Genomic DNA, 18,853 nt, shown 5'->3' on the forward strand with positions numbered 1-18,853 from the left:
TCCCTATCCACTAGGCTAATTTAATTCATCTTCTAAGTCTCAGCTCAAGTGTCCTCATTTCCAGGAAGCATTCCATGAAGCCCCTGCTGAGGTGAAGCTCTTTCCCCCTTACTTCTGTAATGTTTCCTGCAAACGTCTGTCAGGGTTTTTTTGTTTTTTTTTGTTTTTTTGCTAAATGATACTCTTTTCTTTATCATCTCTCTTGCCCACTATTCATGAAATCTTGGAAGGATTACATATTTTATTTATATTTATTTTATTTTTCAAGAATGAAGTCTTGTCTGGTGTGTAGGGATTTTTCACTCAGTGGGATTTGGAATGTGTGTGGGTGTGTTTGAGTGTTTGTCAGAATTATCATGTAGTAACATTAGATATGAGATACCTTTCAGAATTATGGGCTTGAAAGATAAGGTGACTTGAATAGATTTTCTCAAAAGAATACGTACATATATTTGGCCAACAAGTTTATGAAAAAATGTTTGACATCACTAATCATCAGGAAAATGCAAATTAAGATCACAGTGATATATCATCTCACACCTGTTAGAATTACTGTTATCAAAAAGATGACGGGTAACAAGTGTTGGCGAGGATGTAGAGACAAGAAAACGCTGGTATACTGTTGGTGGGAGTGTAAATTAGTGCGGCCATTGTGGAGAATAGTATGGAAGTTCCTCAAAAAAACTAGAAATGAAATTGCCATATGCCCCAGCAATCCCATTTCTGGCTTTATGTCCCAAGGAATTGAAATCAGTATGCAGAAGAGATATCTGCACTTCCATGTTTATTGCAGCATTATTCACAGTAGTTGAGATATAGAAACAACCTAAGTGTCCATCAGTGAATGAATCGATATAGAAAATGTGGTATGAATACACAGTGAAATACTATTCAGCCTTATAAAAGGAAATGCTGTGATTTGTGACAACATGGTTGAACCTGGAGGACATTGTTGCCAAGTCAAATAAGCCAGGCACAGAAAGATACTGCATAGGGCTGGGCATGGTGGCTCATGCCTGTAATCCAAGCACTTTGGGAGGCTGAGGTGGGTGAATCACCCGAGGTCAGGAGTTTGAGACCAGCCTGGCCAACATGGTGAAACCCCTGTCTCTACTAAAAATGCAAACATTAGCTGGGCATAGTGGCAGGCACCTGTAATCCCAGCTACTTTGGAGACTCAGGCAGGAGAATCACTTGAACCATGGAGACGGAGGTTGCAGTGAGCTGAAATCACACCAGTGTGCTCCAGCCTGGGCGACAGAGTGAGACTTTGTCTCAAAGGAAAAAAAGAGAGTGCGTGATCTCATGTATATGGAATCTACAAAAGTCAAATTTGTAAAAGTTTGGGGATATTCTTAACTATAATTCTAAAACTTATTAGTTTTTTTGGCCATTAATTTCATGAAATTCTTGCCACTGATTTCATTTTCTTGTCTCACTGAGTTGTTTACAGTCTCATTCTCTTTGTTTTCACTTTTCTTCCCAATCCTGTTCTTTGTCCAGAGACTAATAGTGATTATAATGAAAATGGGAAGGCGATAGTGAAAAAGAAGAAACCTGGGGAATCTGTCATTTGGGAAATTATTATTTTAATATTTAAGAAATAGTTAATTAAGATAAAAATAGCATTTTAGGTTTTTTTCTTGTTTTCTTTTGGAGGGAATTAAATTTGGGACAGTAATCTCTTTAAAACATTCAGGTAAGCAAGCTTGCCTGGGGCAAGTGAAAGAAACGATCCCATAGGAATACAGCATAAAGTGCAATATGTATGTTATTATAAATAGTTTCCTTTCCCTCTTCTAGAACTTATCTATAGTGAGTAATATGGGCCTGTCATGAAAATGTGTAATTTCATTTGTTGTTTATTTTCTTTATATCTTTTTTTAATAGAAAATACTGCAGTTTCTACCTGAACGAATTTTCTTTCGATGGCATTACCAGAGTATAGGTAAGAATAATTAAAAATTTTTTAGTAATATGAATTTCTTCCAGTTGAATTTTCAGTAATTTTTATATAATTGATATCATCAAGGTAGCTTATAGAAAGGAATATTAATAAGGGCATGGTATTATGGTAATGAAAACCAAGACAAGTTCAACCCTGACTCTGGAGATAAATATGTCTATCTCTTCCTCTGTGTGCTCCTTAAGAGTGTAGTTCATAGGCCAGCAGCATAAGCCTCGCCCAGAAGCTTGTTAGAGATGCAGAATCTCAGGCCCCAGCCAGACCTCCTGAATCACGGTAGTGTGTATTTTTTTTTTTTTTTTTTTTTTGAGATGGAGTCTTGTTCTGTTGCCCGGGCTGGAGTGCAGTGGTGCGATCTCAGCTTATAGCAACCTCTGCCTCCTGGATTCAAGTGATTCTCCTGCCTCAGCCTCCCGAGTAGCTGGGATTACAGGCGTGCACCCCCATGCCTGGCTTTTTTTTTTTTTGTATTTTTAGTAGAGATGGGTTTCACCATGTTGGCCAGGCTGGTCTTGAACTCCTGACCTTAAGCGATCCACCAGCCTCCGCTTCCCAAAGTGCTGGGATTACAGGTGTAAGCCACCATGCCCAGCCAAGAGAATTCTTGTTCTTTAAGCCTGTATCATTGACTGAAAATTATTCTCTTTGAATGCTTTACGATGTGGCATTGAGAGGAAACTTGAAATAAAGCAAGTTACTACGGCTGCCTTTTCTGTCCAGTTTTTAACATCTAACATCTCATCTCACTTGAATATACACAGCACAGCTGGAGGAATTCTGTGAAATCAATTGTGAATTCTGCCTTCTGTTTTAAGCAGTGTCTCCTTCAATCTCCTGCCATACAAGAGTCTAGCATTTCCTACAAGTTTTCTTACTTACCAGATGTTTGTATTTGTGGAGAGTGTGACCTTATGATGGAATCTAACTCTGTTTGATCATTCATTCATTCAAATATTTATTGAGGGAGAGACATTTGTGTGCAAAGTTCTGGAACAGAAACTAAGAATATATCACCATTCTTGTATTGTATAGGCCTTTTGCCCAGTCAGGGAATATATGAGAAAAAATAATTACAGCAAAATTGCCTCTATGAAAGAAGTATGATGATAGCAAAAAAGAAAAGTTGAATAATTCTGTTCAGAGGAATTGAGGAAGGCTTCAAGAGAGGTAACTTTGATCTGAGCCTTGAAAGATGAACAGGTGCAGCGTGGAAAGGGTTTTCTGAGTGGGAGATCAATATGTACAAAGTTGTGGAACCTGAAAGAATGCAGCATGGTTAGTGGATATTCCAAAATTCCGAATCCTAAATTTCATTTAGGATTATTTATGTGAAAATGGAATTGACTCTTATAGAAACTAAATTATTTGAAGTTATATGTTCTTAATTTAAATAAAGTATATATGTCAATTGAACCAAATGTATAAATCATTAAGATAGTGCCTTTATCTTTAACTATTTCAAATACACAAATAAAGTTTTCCTTTAGATTTTAGAAAGTTGTCCATCGCATTTCTGCTTAATTGAGACTTTCAGCTTGTGTTTTTAAATTAAAGTGAAAATAAAAATTTAAATGTAAGATGTAATCTAAAGAGACATCATGGGGATTTGTGGTGCTCCGTGGTACCATAGGAATGGCTGACAATGAGAAATAACTGCATGCAGTATTTTTTATCTGTGCTACATATAATCCTTCTTCAATTTTGTTTATATCATTTGTATGAAAACTATGCTCATTTTCTTTAGATAGCACTTTAGAATGTCTGAAGATTAGTAGGCTCTTCTCAGCATGAATAAATTTATTGGGACTATGTGTGAAAGTTAATTTGCATTTGTGTTGTGAAACTTTATGTGTCTAGTAGGCAGTGTGTAGTATTATTTTAATTCTGCCTAATACCACATAAACTGGTTAAAATTGCTGGTACAAGTAGCTTTTTACCCAGTTTGGCAGCATCTTAGCAAGAACAATGACTGGAGACCTCAGACTCCTCAGTTGAGACTGCCAAATACTGAGTTTCCTGAGCCATCTAATAGCAGTATGTGTTGTTTATCTGGTGTGCAGAACAAGTTGTTGCTATAAAGTGGTCAGAATGAATAGTATTTCAGAATGCTGAAATATGAGCATTTGCATGTAAAATTATGCATGTTTATTACTGATGCTTATATACTTAGAGTCAAACAGGCTCTTTTCAGACAAATAATTTTTGCATGATAATCATATTGGGTGGAAATGGGTGTTGACACAGGTCCACATCTCCTCTACAGTGATCTTTACTAGATGTGCTTTGGAATCAGGCATTTTCAGATTTTAGAATGGCAATGTGGTGCATTGATGTACAATGAAGCAAATAAGTTAGAACATCAAGACAATCTTAACATAACACTTCCAGTGGTCTGGGCAGCACCTTCTCCCTGCCACCCCAACTATGTAAGTTACTATTTCTATAGCTTAAGATAAGAATATGTACCATTAATGGAATATCTACACATAAGATAGCCTTATTTGAGGCGTTGCCAGCATATGAATTCAGATTAGGTTCTGTCCACTAATGACTTACACAGAAGAACTTCAGTTTTCCTATAATCTTTTGGATTTTGAAATGGTCCATAAGAGATTATGGATTTGTAATTATATACATATATACCTCACTGTACCTATTGAATTATTTCCAGTTTATTTGGATTTTTAAAACTGTTACCATTAGTCAGTCCAGGTCTTGACTGAGTTGTTGTAGAAACTTAGAAACTATAGGAAAATACCAGGTATCAAAGGAAAGGAATGTGCTTTAAATATGTCCTCAGCATTGGCATCCTGGACTTTTACAAAACCTCTGAGTCTTGGGCAAGGAGGGGCCTTCTCACCAGCCAGTGCCTGACATTGTAGGTAGCAATATTCCTTACCTACTAGGAAGAACACTCCTATACTAATGTCTTACTAGTTAAATGTTATTGCAGCTGGTGGGGGACAAGATATTCTGAAATGTTGGGTTAAAACCTTGAAGTCATGGTTATACACAACTGATGCAGTATGCTTCTTGTCCCACACTGCATATGACAGTGTCACTAAGCAGAGAAACCTAAAATAAGGGCAACTGCTATATTCTATGAGTCTCAAAAGCCGAGAAGGAAGAAAATAATTTGAAACATCAACCACCACAGTGCTTGAAGTCTGTTTCTTATCATGTCGTCTTATTTTTGTCTGTAGAAAACAGAGACATTCTATTTCTCTTAAAACTGCTTTTAGAGGGAAGGGATACTCTGTGGTTTCTCTTTGTTTTGGTTTTTAATGGCTGGCTCCTTGCTTTAAATCATTGAATGAGGAAACATTTGAACTCGTAAGTTTTGCAATGTGAAATGAACACGGGTTCATTATTCCAAGCATCTGGAGGTATTTCTTCAAGTGATGTTTGGAGAGCAAGATGACCAGGGAAGTGGATGGCACAATACTCACGAGCTCTGCATTGTATGCTAATATACAACTCAACTATTTGTAAAGTTCCATTACTGACTACAAAAGAAAAAAATTGTTTATCCAATTTTTTCTGAAGTCATTTTTTAGGCCAGTAAATCATGGTGGGTAAAGGTGACTGCTTGACATCTCATCTCTGGGCAATAATTAGAACTGATGCAGAGTGAGGCAATGGCAAAGAATGGCACTGGCAGCAAACCAGGGATATTTGGTACAAGGGCAGGCTGTGCGTTGTCAACAGAGGACTTAAGTTATATGTGTGTTCACTTTAAGAAGGCTTACTGCTCTGGAGCCTCTAGAAAGCAAGTTTCCTATCTCATTCAGTGTGTAGTGCTATGCCTGAACTCAATAATTATTTGTCAGGTAGGTAAAAGGATGTATTTTGTATTAGAGATGTTTTATATAAAAATGTTAGGAATGAATTTTTATATAAAAAATGTTAAAAAGGTTTAAAGGGGTGGGGCTCAATTACTGGAAATTTCACATGTGTGCAATACCTCATATGTTTTTTTATGAGTCATTATTAAATCTAGTTTGTTCACCTAGGTTTTTTATATACATAGTGTAAAAACCAAAGGCCTAACTAAGCTGAAAATTTGTTTTTTACTTTTTAAGTGTATTCCAGGTTTTGTGCCTGGGACTAACCAGTGGCCCCACATTGCCTGGGATGTGAACATAGGCTCTGACCAGTCTCATTTCTCAAGGTCCCTACTGCCCACTGGGTCCTAACCTTTCCTTGGGAGCCTGAGTCTGGCAGCTTTCCCTGGTGCCCTCATTCAGACCATACCATAGCTCACTCTTCCTGAGAGAGCGGGGTTTCCCTATGCACTTCACACAGGGCTCCCTCTGAAGTGCATCACAGCCAGGCTGGGTGAAATCAGGGACCCCACGTGCCTCCATGTTCACCAGGAGATGTCTGGAACTAATGCCCCTGGTAGCATGGGGGCCGACTCACTTGGTGTTTTTCCATGCCCTCTCAGGGTGCTTTTACCATTATTGCTCTGTGCTTCTTCCCCTCCCAGGCACTTCTTTGTGTTTTGCCCTCTGGGGGTCCTCTTCTTGCTTTAAACAATAGCCCTAAAGCCTCAGCCTCTTTCTTTCACCTCCCTGACCACCTGAAACCTGACTTTTGTCTGAAGCTCCTCTGTCTCCCTCAGGAGTCGGGGTGAGATCATGGTCTTTCTTTTCTCCCATGCCAATTCCAGACATTAGCCACCATCTCCTCTGTGGAAACCTCTGTCCCTTTTACATGCCACCTTCTACCTCCTGGTTGCTGCCATGTCTTTTGACCTCCTGCTCACTTGCCTTCCCCCCACATCCCCCGTGGCTTTGTTCTCTCCTAGCCCTTTTCCTTCATGCCAAGTTACCCATCAGCCCCCACCCCTAATCCTATGTGCCTCTGTGGCTTCAGACCCTGATCTCTGTCTGACCACGTCCTCCATTCTCCTGATATTTGACCCAGTCACTTCCAGGTCGGCTGATCTTTTTTATGTATTTATGGGGGGTGGTTAACAATTTATACACGGTAAATTATTTATATTTAAAATGCACATTTTGATAAATTTTGACATAGGTGTACACATACGAAATCATTACTACCATCAAGATAATGAACATAGGTACTACCCCCAAAAGTTTCCTCATCCCCCTTGGTAATCCCGCTCTCCCATCTTTTCTCACCTCATCCCTAGGCAACCTCTGATCTGCTTTTCTGGCCCTTGTAGACTAGCTTGCGTTTTCTAGAGCCTTACATAAGTAGAATCATGAAGCATGTACTCTTCTTTGTTTGGCTTTTTTCACTTGGCATAATTATTTTAGGGTTTATTTACATATTTCATGAATTAATAGTTCATTCCTTCTTATTTCTGAGTAGTACAGTGTTCCATTGTGTGGATATACCATAATTCCATAATTTATTCACTTATTGATGGTCATTTGGATTGTTTCCAGCATCTGGGGCTATTACAAATAAAGCTACTATAAATATTTATACTCAAGTCTTTGTGTGAACATATGGTTTCCTGTCTCTTGGGAGTGGAATGGCTGAACCATGTAACAGTGTATGTTTAACTACTAGACTGTTTTCCAAAGTGGTTGTACCATTTTATGTTCCTACTAGCAGCGTAAGAGTTCCACTTACTCCATGTTCTCTTCAACATTTGTTATGGTCAGTCTTTTTATTTTAATGATAGTGTTATCTCACTGACTAATAATCTTAAGCATCTTTTTATGTGCTTATTTGCTATTTCTTTGTCTTCTTTGGTGAAGTTCAAATCTATTGCCCGTTAAACAAAATCTCCGATAGATGCCTTGGAAATATTTTCTCTCCATTTCTGGCTTGTCTTTTCATTCCCTTAATAGTGTCTTTGGAAAAGTTGAAGCTTTTAATTTTGAAGAAATCCAGTTAATCAATTTTTTCTTTTATGGATTATGCTTTTGGTGTCATGTGTAACAAATGTTTGCCTAACTCAAAGTCACAAAGATCTTCTGTGTTTTCATATAGCAGTTCTATAGTTTAGGTCTTTGATCCATTTTGAGCTAATTTATGTTAATTTCAAATGTTTAGTGGAATGCTGTTTCCTCATGCTTAGTGTGGATCTTGTAGTGCCAAGAAGTTCTCTGTTCCTATTCCACTGGCCTCTTCTAGCAGGCTTGGCATACTAGCAACCAGAGGGAGTTTCTTTCTTTCTGGCTTCTTGTTTGATGCTGGTGGTGTATTGCATTGTGTGTAATTTGGTTTGAAGCGTGATATTGAGAAGGAGGTTTTAAAAAATTAAAACTACATAAGAAAAAGATTTATAATGTTAAAGTTTTAGGTTAGAAATATCTGTATGATCTCCTGGCCTTGAAAATATTATTAAAAGATTGTTAAAAGATTGTTACTTGGTCAAAGAGAAATTGTCAAATGTGACAATTCTTACCAATTTAAAGTGAGAAGCAAAGAAATAGATTTTGAAAATATCATTGATGAATTTGCTTTCTTCAGAGCCAGGAAAGTAATATAATACATTCTTTGTTATAAATAAAATGTTTAAACTAATGCTATGAGTTTTAATACACCCAATTTTACATTTTTCAGCTACTTTAATGTTCTGTAAAAGAAAAAAAAATACATAGAAACATGCATACAGAAGTATACCCTTTTTCTTTTCCCTCAGGTTCCCTAAAAATTTAATATTGTTCATTATGGATTCTTTTCATTTTTAAAATGCAATTTTTAAAAACCATTGCATGAAAGTACTTATCTTGATTAATGAGTTTTTTGGTATCCCTTAAATTTTGTTCAGGGTCTACACTCTTCTCTCACTAGTCCCAACCCTGACATTTTTACTGCCTCTTCAAAAGTAGTAAGACTTACATTTAAAGGATATTTATGGTTAAAATGTAGTAAAAGCCAATAGAAATTAGAAATTCATAGAATCAGCCCAAGTAATTAGATCTTATTTACTTATTTATTCTTTCAGTTATTCCCATGGTCAATAAAGTGGCAACCAGTAGGGTTGATGAGGCATAGAAGAGGTGGGGTGGGTATAATTATAGCTTGGATAAGAAGTTTAAAAATCCACACAGGCGGCCGGGCGCGGTGGCTCAAGCCTGTATTCCCAGCACTTTGGGAGGCCGAGACGGGTGGATCACGAGGTCAGGAGATCGAGACCATCCTGACTAACACGGTGAAACCCCGTCTCTACTACAAAAACACAAAAAAACTAGCCGGGCGAGGTAGGTGGTGGGTGCCTGTAGTCCCAGCTACTCGGGAGGCTGAGGCAGGAGAATGGTGTAAACCCGGGAGGCAGAGCTTGCAGTGAGCTGAGATCCAGCCACTGCACTCCAGCCCCGGCGACAGAGCGAGACTCCATCTCCAAAAAAAAAAAAAAAAATCCACACAGGCATGACATATATAGAGGAACTTAAAAATTAAAACAAAATGAGAAATGACTTGATAATGTTAAAGAAGAAGTATCTTTGTGAACTTAAGGCCTTAAAAAATACCTACAGAGGGCTGGGTGCAGTGGCTCACACCTGTAATCCCAGGACTTTTGGAGGCCGAGGTGGTCAGATCACCATATGGTGAAACCCTGTCTCTGCTAAAATGCAAAAAATTAGCCAGGCATGGTGGCGCATGCCTGTAGTCTCAGCTACTCAGGAGGCTGAGGAATGAGAATCACTTGAGCCCCAGAGGTGGAGGTTGCAGTGAGCTGAGATCGCACCACTGCACTCCAGCTTTGGCTACAGAGTGAGACTGCATCTCTAAACAAAACAAAACAAAACAAAACAGAAAAACCCTACAGAGGCCAAGCAAGGTTCTCAGGTACTTATCACCAGTCCTCAAGCTCTGTGCCCCCACTGCACAAGTTTTTCTTGCTGATACATTAATTTTTTAATTAGAAAAGAGTTCCTTAGAGAATAGCTGATAGCCTGTCTTGCATGAAAAATGTACTTACCACATACCAGGCACTGTTCTGTGCATTCGTATATATTAACTCGTTTAAATCTCACTGTCAGTTGTCTGATAGATACTGTTGTCACCCCATTTTACAGATGAGAAAACTCAGGCATAGTGAGATGAAGTTACTAACTTAGGTTACACAGTTAATAAATGCAGAACTTACATTTGAACCCGAGCAGTCTAGCTTCTGAATCTGGCTTATAACTCCTAAGCTGTACTGCTTCACATGTACAAAAGAGTTTTTGAATACAACAGAATAGACTAGATCAAATACGTATGTATTAGTTTTCTGTTGCTGCTGTAACAAATTACCAGATTAATTTTAAAAAGTCTGGGACCATTGACCAATATGGGTCATATGTTCTAGGTGTCTGCATGTAATGTCCTTTCTATATGTATTTTTCTTCCCTTTGTGTAGGGAACAGTGGATATAGGCATCTGTAGGTAGTCCAAATACTTAAAAAATACCAACAGCTGGGCGCGGAGGCTCACACCTTTAATCCCAGCACTTTGGGAGGCCAAGGCAGGTGGATTGCCTGAGCTCAGGAGTTGGAGACCAGCCTGGCTAACATGGTGAAACCCTGTCTCTACTAAAATACAAAAAATTAGCCAGGCGTGGTGGTATGCACCTGTAATCCCAGCTACTTGGGAGGCTGAGGCAGGAGAATTGCTAGAACCTGGGAGGTAGAGGTTGCAGTGAGCAGAGATCATGCCACTGCACTCCAGCCTGAGTGACAGAGTGAGACTCTGTCTCAAAAAAAAAGAAAGAAAAAAGAAAAAGCACCACTACCAAAAACAAGCTAGACCCATCGTAAGAAGGGGAAGGACTAACAAGCACCAATAGTCACACACAATGGCCAGGAGAAAGTATTTCCAAGAATATGTTGTAAGATGATGGATTAGCCAGATGGCTGGGAAGAAAACTGTCTGTGCAGACTTTATCATTAGGTCTCCTGGGAGGTCTAGTATTTGTTGGCTCTGCCAGCCACCATGAGGTCCTCAAAAGCTTAATGAAGCAGATGTTAAACTGAGGTAGAACAAACTGTCCAAGAAGGATGAACATGGGGATAAAGAACAAGGCCCAGGTTGAGGAAAGGTGTGGGCTAGATGGACACTTGAACCTTAGCTGTGACAGAAGGAGCCAGCCTAGTAAATGCTGGCTCTAGACCAAAAACTACTGGATACGGTTTGGTGAAGGGAGAAGTTGGGGAAGGGGAGACACTTTAGCTTCCTTCACTCATGCACAAACTATTAGTTATTTAAGTGCTAGAACCTAGTCTGAGTCATGATGATGAATTTCCTTTGAGCCCTAGTGTTAGGTGTTAGGAACAGTGGAACTGTTGTAAAAGGTTCCTTCAGATTGTCAGTGATTTTGTTCTGCCTAATGCATTTCTACAGAGAGTATTCATTTAATTATTATATATGTATTTATCAATGTAGCTGTGGCTTGTATCAGTTGTCAAAACACTGGCTCCCTTGTTAGAGGAGCTCTTTGAAATTCATTGATGGACTAAATATGACTTGATATCTAATTTGTTAAAGAGCTATCACAAATTTTTCATCAGAGGATCTAAGTAATTTTTTTCTTAAAAGATCTGTAATTTGACTGAGAAGAAAGTTATCTTGCCTCAGATTTTCAGTATATTTCTATTTTAAAAGGTCATCTCCTTTTTTGAGGTTAAGATCCCGTTTTAGAGGCTACATAAGATATTTAGATGGGGTTGTATTTCTCCATACTGAGATCATGAATACACTTACAGAAGACTTAGTGATAGTGTTCCATCCTCCTAAGAGAAGCTTTTCTCATTCTAGTGGGCTGCAGCACCAAAGTTTTTGTAGTTGACTGGAGTTCCGAGTCACCCTTGATTCTGCCTCCTTGACAGTGACCAAAGTGCTCTGCTAGAGGATTTACTGATGGACCAAACCCCATAAATGTGGTTGTCCTTGCCAGGAGAGAAACATGCCATTCGGAGTATTTGTAAAATGTTCTTGTAAAACTGTTTTGTGAGCAGTCGTTTTACATTATTTTTACCTTTAGAGATTTAAAAAGAAAAAAAGCATCCATTTTATGCATGACAAGAGATATGTACATAATCCACTGTGGGCATTTGGCTTACCTTAATATCAATCATTTTGACTGTTTTAAAATAATTCTGAAGAGATACATACTTAAAGTACTTTTATCTTGAAAATGTCTTTCCCTCTGTGACATTGCTTTGCTTCTGAAGGTCAGCCTTCTTCCTTTTATTTTTAAAAATTATATTTTTGTCATAAGTACATATTTTCTTCTTAAAATAGATCTTTGATATGCATTTTTATACTCTGTTTATAATTCATTATTTTAAACTTTCAGGCTCAACTTTAAAGAAGCTTCTACACACTGGAAATTCTGCTAAGGTATTTATTTTATCGTGTAATGGCATTTTTTATTACTCTTAAATTTGTTAATGCCACAAAGTAACAATGTTAGGGCGTTTTGGAATAAAGATCTTTAAAAACCACTTGATTTAGTTTTAATTTTTAATTGATAAATTATATTTTTAGGGTTTTGTTCTTACATCATACCTTATTGTGATAGACATTTTAAATGGTATTAGAAGAAAATGGGTTGGGCTTCAGAGTTTAGAGTTCTGAGTTCTGATTCTGATTCTGCGGGGTATGGATAGGGACCATGGGCAAGGCACTGACTGCTTCAGTTTATCATCAGAAAAAGGAAGAGCAGTCCCCCTCTAAACTTCAGAGCTCACATGCTTGATTCTGTCCATCTTGGTAACCTGGTTGTTAAAATTATGGTTGTCTCTAATTAATTTTACTAATTTTGAGAGCCATTGTGGGAGAAAAGAACAACAGGGTCTCACTCTTGAGTATTTATTTGTGGCAGATTTATAGGTTAAAATTGGTTTATTTTGAAATGGATATGTCTTTTATTATAACATATACTTCTTGATGCTGAGATAAGATTTTGCTAAAACATAAGTGGCAGAAAAAATTCAGCCTGGGATGAATATTTTATGAAAGATAATTCACTTGGAGTTAATTACGTTGTGTGAATGCTTTTAATAAGCTAATATATTGGTAGTTTTATACTGGCTTAAACAATCACAGCCTCTTAAAACTTGATATGTTAACTGTTTCTCACATGTTGAAAAAAAAAGGAGTTATTCCTAGCCTCACTGTAGATTCTATATTTTGTCCCTCTTATTTTAGAGAAATAGGGTTATGATTAAAACCTATCAGTTTGTTAATCTCGTGTTTATAATTACCCTTATTTATGTTTAGTTCTCTTAAATACAGTTAACATATAAAAATCAGAGACTTGTGATAGAATTTCATAGAAACTTCCCTCTTGTTCAGTTAAATATAATTTAATTAGATACACATAGAGCTGGCTGGGCGCAGTGGCTCACACCTGTAACCCCAGCACTTTGGGAGGCCAAGGCAGGCAGATTGCCTGAGTTCAGGAGTTTGAGACCAGCCTGGCCAACGTGGTGAAACCCTGACTCTACTAAAAATACAAAAATTAGCCGGGCATGTTGGTGCATGCCTGTAGTCTCAGCTACTCAGGAGGCTGAGGCAGGAGAATTGCTTTCCCCCAGGAGGCGGAGGTTGCAGTGATCCGAGATCATGCCACTGCACTCCAGTTTGGGCAACAGAGTGAAACTCCATCCCCCGTCAAAAAAAAAAAAAAAAAAAAAAAAAGATATACATAGAGCCTTCTCTCTTCTCTCCTCTCTCCTCTCTTCTCAGTCTGATGGCTGAATAGTAATGTTACCACTCATTTTACCTGCTTGGCGAGAGGAGGGCAGGTGTGAGCAGGCATGGAGGTTTGAGTGGAGCAGTGGTGGAGTCCAGGAGCATGTTTGGAAGTATGCTGTGAATTTACTCTGTTAATGGGGCAACACTGTCACCAGCTGGGGTGTCTGTCCTAGTGTATTTTGACTTCTATTGGGAGTCAGCAGAATATTTTTATTTATTTATTTTGGCTCTTCTCCCCTTTTTGGTTTGGTTTTATGGCAAAGCCTTGTGTCTGACTTGCAATGTTCTTGCTCTGGCAGAGTCAGCACCACCTTGAATTAATGGAAAGGAGATGAGGCAGTCACCCCAGTTGCTGGCATTTGGAGCTCACTACATCTTTCAGCTGCATGTGACATTTTTTTCAGTCTCTTTTGCTTATTTTTTTTTAAATTGACATAGTCTTTTCAGTCATTTAGGAATACAGAAATGGAGGGACATGTGCTTTTGAATTCTAGGAATGGGATAAATTTGGAAGTGTAAAGAAAGAAAAAGGACACATCTCCCTATGTTGATGTTTCCTACAGCATGATGCTGGCAATTCAGAGCATGGCAAAGGTGTTGGAGAAATAGAATAGGGACATAAGGTATGAGGAGAGCTGCTCTGTCTCATTAAGCCAGGCCTTCAAGGTCTTATTTAGCTCCTAGTCTTTTGATTCTCAAGAACATTATCAACATGTTATATTATAGTGATAGCACATATAAATTTGGAGGGAGATTATCTTTGTCATTGTTTTTATGGATAATTGAGGCCATGGGTACTGTTGCCTTACAGAATAAGATACTATTAACAGGAAGCACTTACATAGTGCTTACTGGGAGTCAGCCATTGTGTTATTCGGTTTACATATGTTAACTCAGTCTTTATCATAGTCTTTTGTGGTAAATGCTCTTATCCTTATTTCACAGATGGGGAGACTGAGGCATGGAGAAGTTAAGTGGTTCTCCGTGGGTCCCAGCTAGAAAGTGGCAGAGCTTGCATTTGAACCCAGGCACTTTGGCTCTAGAACCCTGGCTCTTAACTCGTGCTGTATTGCAGCGTCTTTGCTTATCTGTCACTAAGTAAAGAACTTGGTGTACTACCTAACACACCTTTAACTTGTAGTTTCTCTTTCTCAGACTGATGCTCCATTGTAATGCATTTCTGTAAATACATGTAAGTGTTTCATTTTCATTGTTTTTAATTTTGTTTTTAGATAAGATGTGAAGGAATCAGGCTGTTTCTTCTGTGGCTTCAAGCACTTCAGACAAACTGTGCAGAAGAGCAGGTGCTGATTTTTGCTTGCCTGGTGCCTGGTTTCCCAGCAGTCATGTCATCCAGGGGCCCTTGCACACTGGAGACACTCATCAATCCCAGCCCTAGTGTAGCTGATGGTAAGTTATGTTAGCAGATCTCCCATGTTGAAATTATTCTTGAACTTAACATTGAGAAATTCTTTCTTTTTCATTTTCTTGAATAGAAATCCCGATGGAGTCTGAAGAGGAATTATTCCCCTTTCATATTCACTGTAGATTCTTACACACCTTAGAATCAAAAGACTTGGAGCTTATTTTATATGAAATGATGACAGGAGAAATTTACTGAAGTGATGGAAGCAGGAATAGGAGGGGACAGATGTTGGCAGTAGCAGGAAGTAAAAACACATGGGAAGTCTGGACTGGTTTTCTGGCTATTAATAAGATTAAACTCCACCATCCAAAGCTACTGTCTATTCTTATCACTGTTGTTCATAAGTGGACATTCATCTGCTCACCAGGATCTTATTTTGCCACTGTGTATTTTCCTGCAGCATCTATGGAAAGACAATAGTGGTCTCATGGGACTATTAATGGTGGCCATTTGTGTCCTGTGAGTTTTCAAGGAACTTGCCTGTTGGGACCATTGATTTATTACTGTATATTGCACTATTGCTTAATGACTGGCATTTGATCTTGGGCTGACCAAAGCAGAATTCGAAAGGGAAAGAATGGTGCAGCGGGAGAAGGTGCTTCGTGGGCATCTGGGCTGTGTTTCCAGGCCCTTTAGGCACACTGCCTTGGAGTGTGCTCCTCAGTGTGAGCAGTTTCAGTAGATGGAGAGATGTATTTTAATAGAGACCATTTTTAAAACCCTAAATTCTGTTTAAAATTTAACTTTGGTGAATGAGCTCTCATCATTTTCTGTCCTTTCAGTAAAGATATATCCAGAAGAAATCACTCCACTCCTGCCAGCCGTATCGGGGGAGAAGATTGCTGAGGACCAAACCTGCTTTTTTCTTCAAATACTGTTGAAGTATATGGTTATTCAGGTCAGAGAAAAATTATGACTTTTTCAGTGTGGTGGGTTTATTCTCAGCAGGAAGAGGAAATATTGCCTCTTTTCTCTCTGCGTATCCGTATTTTTTCCCTTTTCTTTTTCTTTGAGTTGATTTTATGTGATATTTCAGCAAGTGCAGAGTATGTACCATTTTTTAGGTCACTGCAGCAAGACCAGCTGTATGTACTATTTTGTGAGTGTGTTTAAACCATTTTTCTCTCTTTACTCCTTTCCTACCCCTAATCTCTATGCTTGCAAGACAGGTTGAAGGAGGAGGCGGGCCCAGAGGCTGAACAGGTGGACAGGAATAGGCAGAGAAGACCTGTTATCAGGGGATCTGAAGGAAAGCACATGGAGCAATCTCCTCATACCATTGGCACAGGCCTCCTTTATGTCATGTATTATTTTTCTCATATGCACCAATTGCATACATAACTGAAGTAACTGGTTTATGATTTTAATAGGAGATTTGTGACCCTGGTCTAGATTTCTGAATAATAGTTAGAATAAAATGTGCTGATTCTTTTTTCTCAGCAAATACTTCTGTTGTCCTTGAGTTCATCCTGGGTATTGTCCAGTATCTGTCTTCCCCTTCACAGCCAAGTTGTTGAAGTAATAATCTCTACTGAGTTCACATCCTCACTTCATGTTCTTTTGACACCCACTGTTAGCTGCCTTCTGCCCTATCACTGCTAAAGTGGCAAGCCCCAAACCACAAGGGTTCTAGGGTCAGCCCAGAAGGAGGGCACACTTCAAGTTTTGCTCTCCTTGTTCTTTGAGGGGATTTGACTACCCCTCCTTCGTGAGTTTCTCTCCTCTTCTGATATTTTCTCTGGCATTTCTCCCTTCCTTTCAATCCTTTCTAGTTTTCTTTAGGGAACTGTGCTTTTCTCTGCTGTCTCTCAAGATTCAGTACTTGACTGCTTTTTCTGAATACTCAGCAATTTTGTCCCCTTTCCTTGCCCCTTTCCCTTTAGCCGGAAACAGAAACACGGGACTTCAAAATCCTGAAAACCTGACTGGGGCGTGCTTTCATATTCTGGAAACTCCACATTTGAACTCTAATGGCCCATTCTAGATGCATCTCAAATGCCAGCTGTTCAGAAATGTTTGGACATTCCATTTGTCCTGGAAAATCAACAGAATATCCAAACTTGTGTTGGGGGCCTTGGGTTCTCATTCTAGGTGTGTCACTAATGAGTTGTGTGACCTCAGATAAGGTGGATGGAACTGATACAGGATAGAGGTTTGCATGCAGACTGTGAACCTTCTAATTGTGTGCAAAGTTTTAGGTGCATATCGGTGCCTCCCTTCTGCCTTCTCTTCTGTCGATTGAGATGAGTTCTGAGAGCACAGTTTTTGGCATATTATGGATGCTGAGCCCTGCTGCCCCTGGGGTAGCCAAAGCATCTCATCCTTTTACCTCAGGTGCTGCACAAATTTCATTTGCTAAGTGGGCATGTCAGGAAGGAAGTTGGGAAGCCCTGCTCTAGAGTGCTCTGTGGTCTAACAAACATTAAGAACCACTGACAGGTCTTCTCTAAGGGCCATGTTTCCCTAAATCATGTGGGGGTGACTGCACCTGTTTAACCAGGCTGTCCTCCTGGCTCCTGAGGGATGGTCCCAGATATTGAGCAGTTTTGGAGTGCTCCCACTATGCAAACACTGATGGGTTTTTGAGAGGGAGAATATTATCTCGACACTATGAAAGATTTAAACTTAATCCGTAGTGGACTGGCATACCTGGTTTATCTTAGCTTTTGAATTTTTTTAATACAGAGAATGCATTTTCCAAGATTCCATGGATTTTGCCTTTTGATATTGATTTTACATGTAGGTAACATTGGATGAAATTCTTGAGAAGGATTGTTTCTTTAATTTCTATTTATTATAAATGGCCTCTTTCTGAGTTTATTCGTGACTAAATGTTTTAAAGGCACAAGAAATGTTAGATAATTACAAAAAACAGAGAGAAAAAATATGTACATGATATATTATAGCACGTTGTAAAAGATACGATGTCATTGAGTTGTCTGGTTCTCAGTAAAAATGCTGTTTTTAACATAGTTACTGTTTTGTTTTGAAGTATTCATTCCTGCCATCTTTTGAGCTTTGTTATTATTTCATTACATGATTGTCAGTATATTTGTCATTTTTTACATTTAGGATAGGAATTTTAGTAACATAACACTTCAGTTTAGTATATGTTCATTTGAAATGTAAATATACATATGTTCTTTTCCACATATTATCCAAAGGCTGCAAGCTTGGAGTGGAAGAATAAGGAGAATCAAGATACTGGTTTTAAATTTCTTTTTACATTGTTTCGAAAGTATTATCTTCCTCATTTATTTCCATCATTTACTAAGTTAACAAACATCTACAAACCTGTACTTGGTAAGTACTGTTGGAGCCGTGTATAGAGGATATCCAAAGGAAAGCTATGCAGTCTCTTTCAAAGTGACCTTTGATTATTTTAAAGTAAAATAGTCATTTTATTTTTGTATTGAATGGTAACTTTATTATTAGATGGTTAAAGTTTCTCAATAAGTGATTTTAATTATTTGTACCTACTAAGATATACCTCAGCTCACAGCAGTAAAAGGGAACCGTGGCTCCTGTACTCAGAAATAATTTGAAATGTATTTATGATATTTTTGGTATAACTATATTGTCATCCTTTAATGTAAAAATCTCTGCATTTCCTAAAGTCTTTCCTTGTGGGTGGTGGCGTATGGTGACCTCAGGCTTTGTTCAGTGACTGGAGGCCAGCCCAGGGCAAATAGCTGCCATTGTATGCCTTTTCTTTCATGCTGGGTCCTACATCCAGCAGCTACTACTGACAGGTGCTTATGGAGAACCAAATTTTAGGTGATTGTACAAGC

At 38.6% G+C, this 18,853-nt stretch overlaps 1 protein-coding gene across 9 annotated transcripts in view; it reads left to right on the forward strand.

The window, feature by feature from the left end:
• The window catches only part of RALGAPA2 (Ral GTPase activating protein catalytic alpha subunit 2), a 320,907-nt gene that overhangs the window by 57,220 nt on the left and 244,834 nt on the right, over positions 1-18,853 (forward strand). For 7 of the 9 annotated variants that reach the window (XR_004178987.1, XM_021921290.2, XM_021921288.2 and 4 more), the window contains 5 exons: positions 1,891-1,948; positions 12,234-12,277; positions 14,869-15,046; positions 15,845-15,960; positions 18,227-18,365. Coding sequence is in view for 7 of the 9 variants with exons in the window: in XM_021921290.2 (XP_021776982.1) it covers positions 1,891-1,948; positions 12,234-12,277; positions 14,869-15,046; positions 15,845-15,960; positions 18,227-18,365 (535 nt within the window). In the remaining 2 variants the exon portion in view is untranslated. Of the gene's footprint in view, positions 1-1,890; positions 1,949-12,233; positions 12,278-14,868; positions 15,047-15,844; positions 15,961-18,226; positions 18,366-18,853 lie in introns of those variants that run through there. The other 2 variants (XM_021921294.2, XM_021921296.2) reach the window with 2 other exon arrangements.

This window comes from Papio anubis, chromosome 16 (genome assembly GCF_008728515.1).
Source record: "Papio anubis isolate 15944 chromosome 16, Panubis1.0, whole genome shotgun sequence".
Taxonomy (NCBI): domain Eukaryota; kingdom Metazoa; phylum Chordata; class Mammalia; order Primates; family Cercopithecidae; genus Papio; species Papio anubis.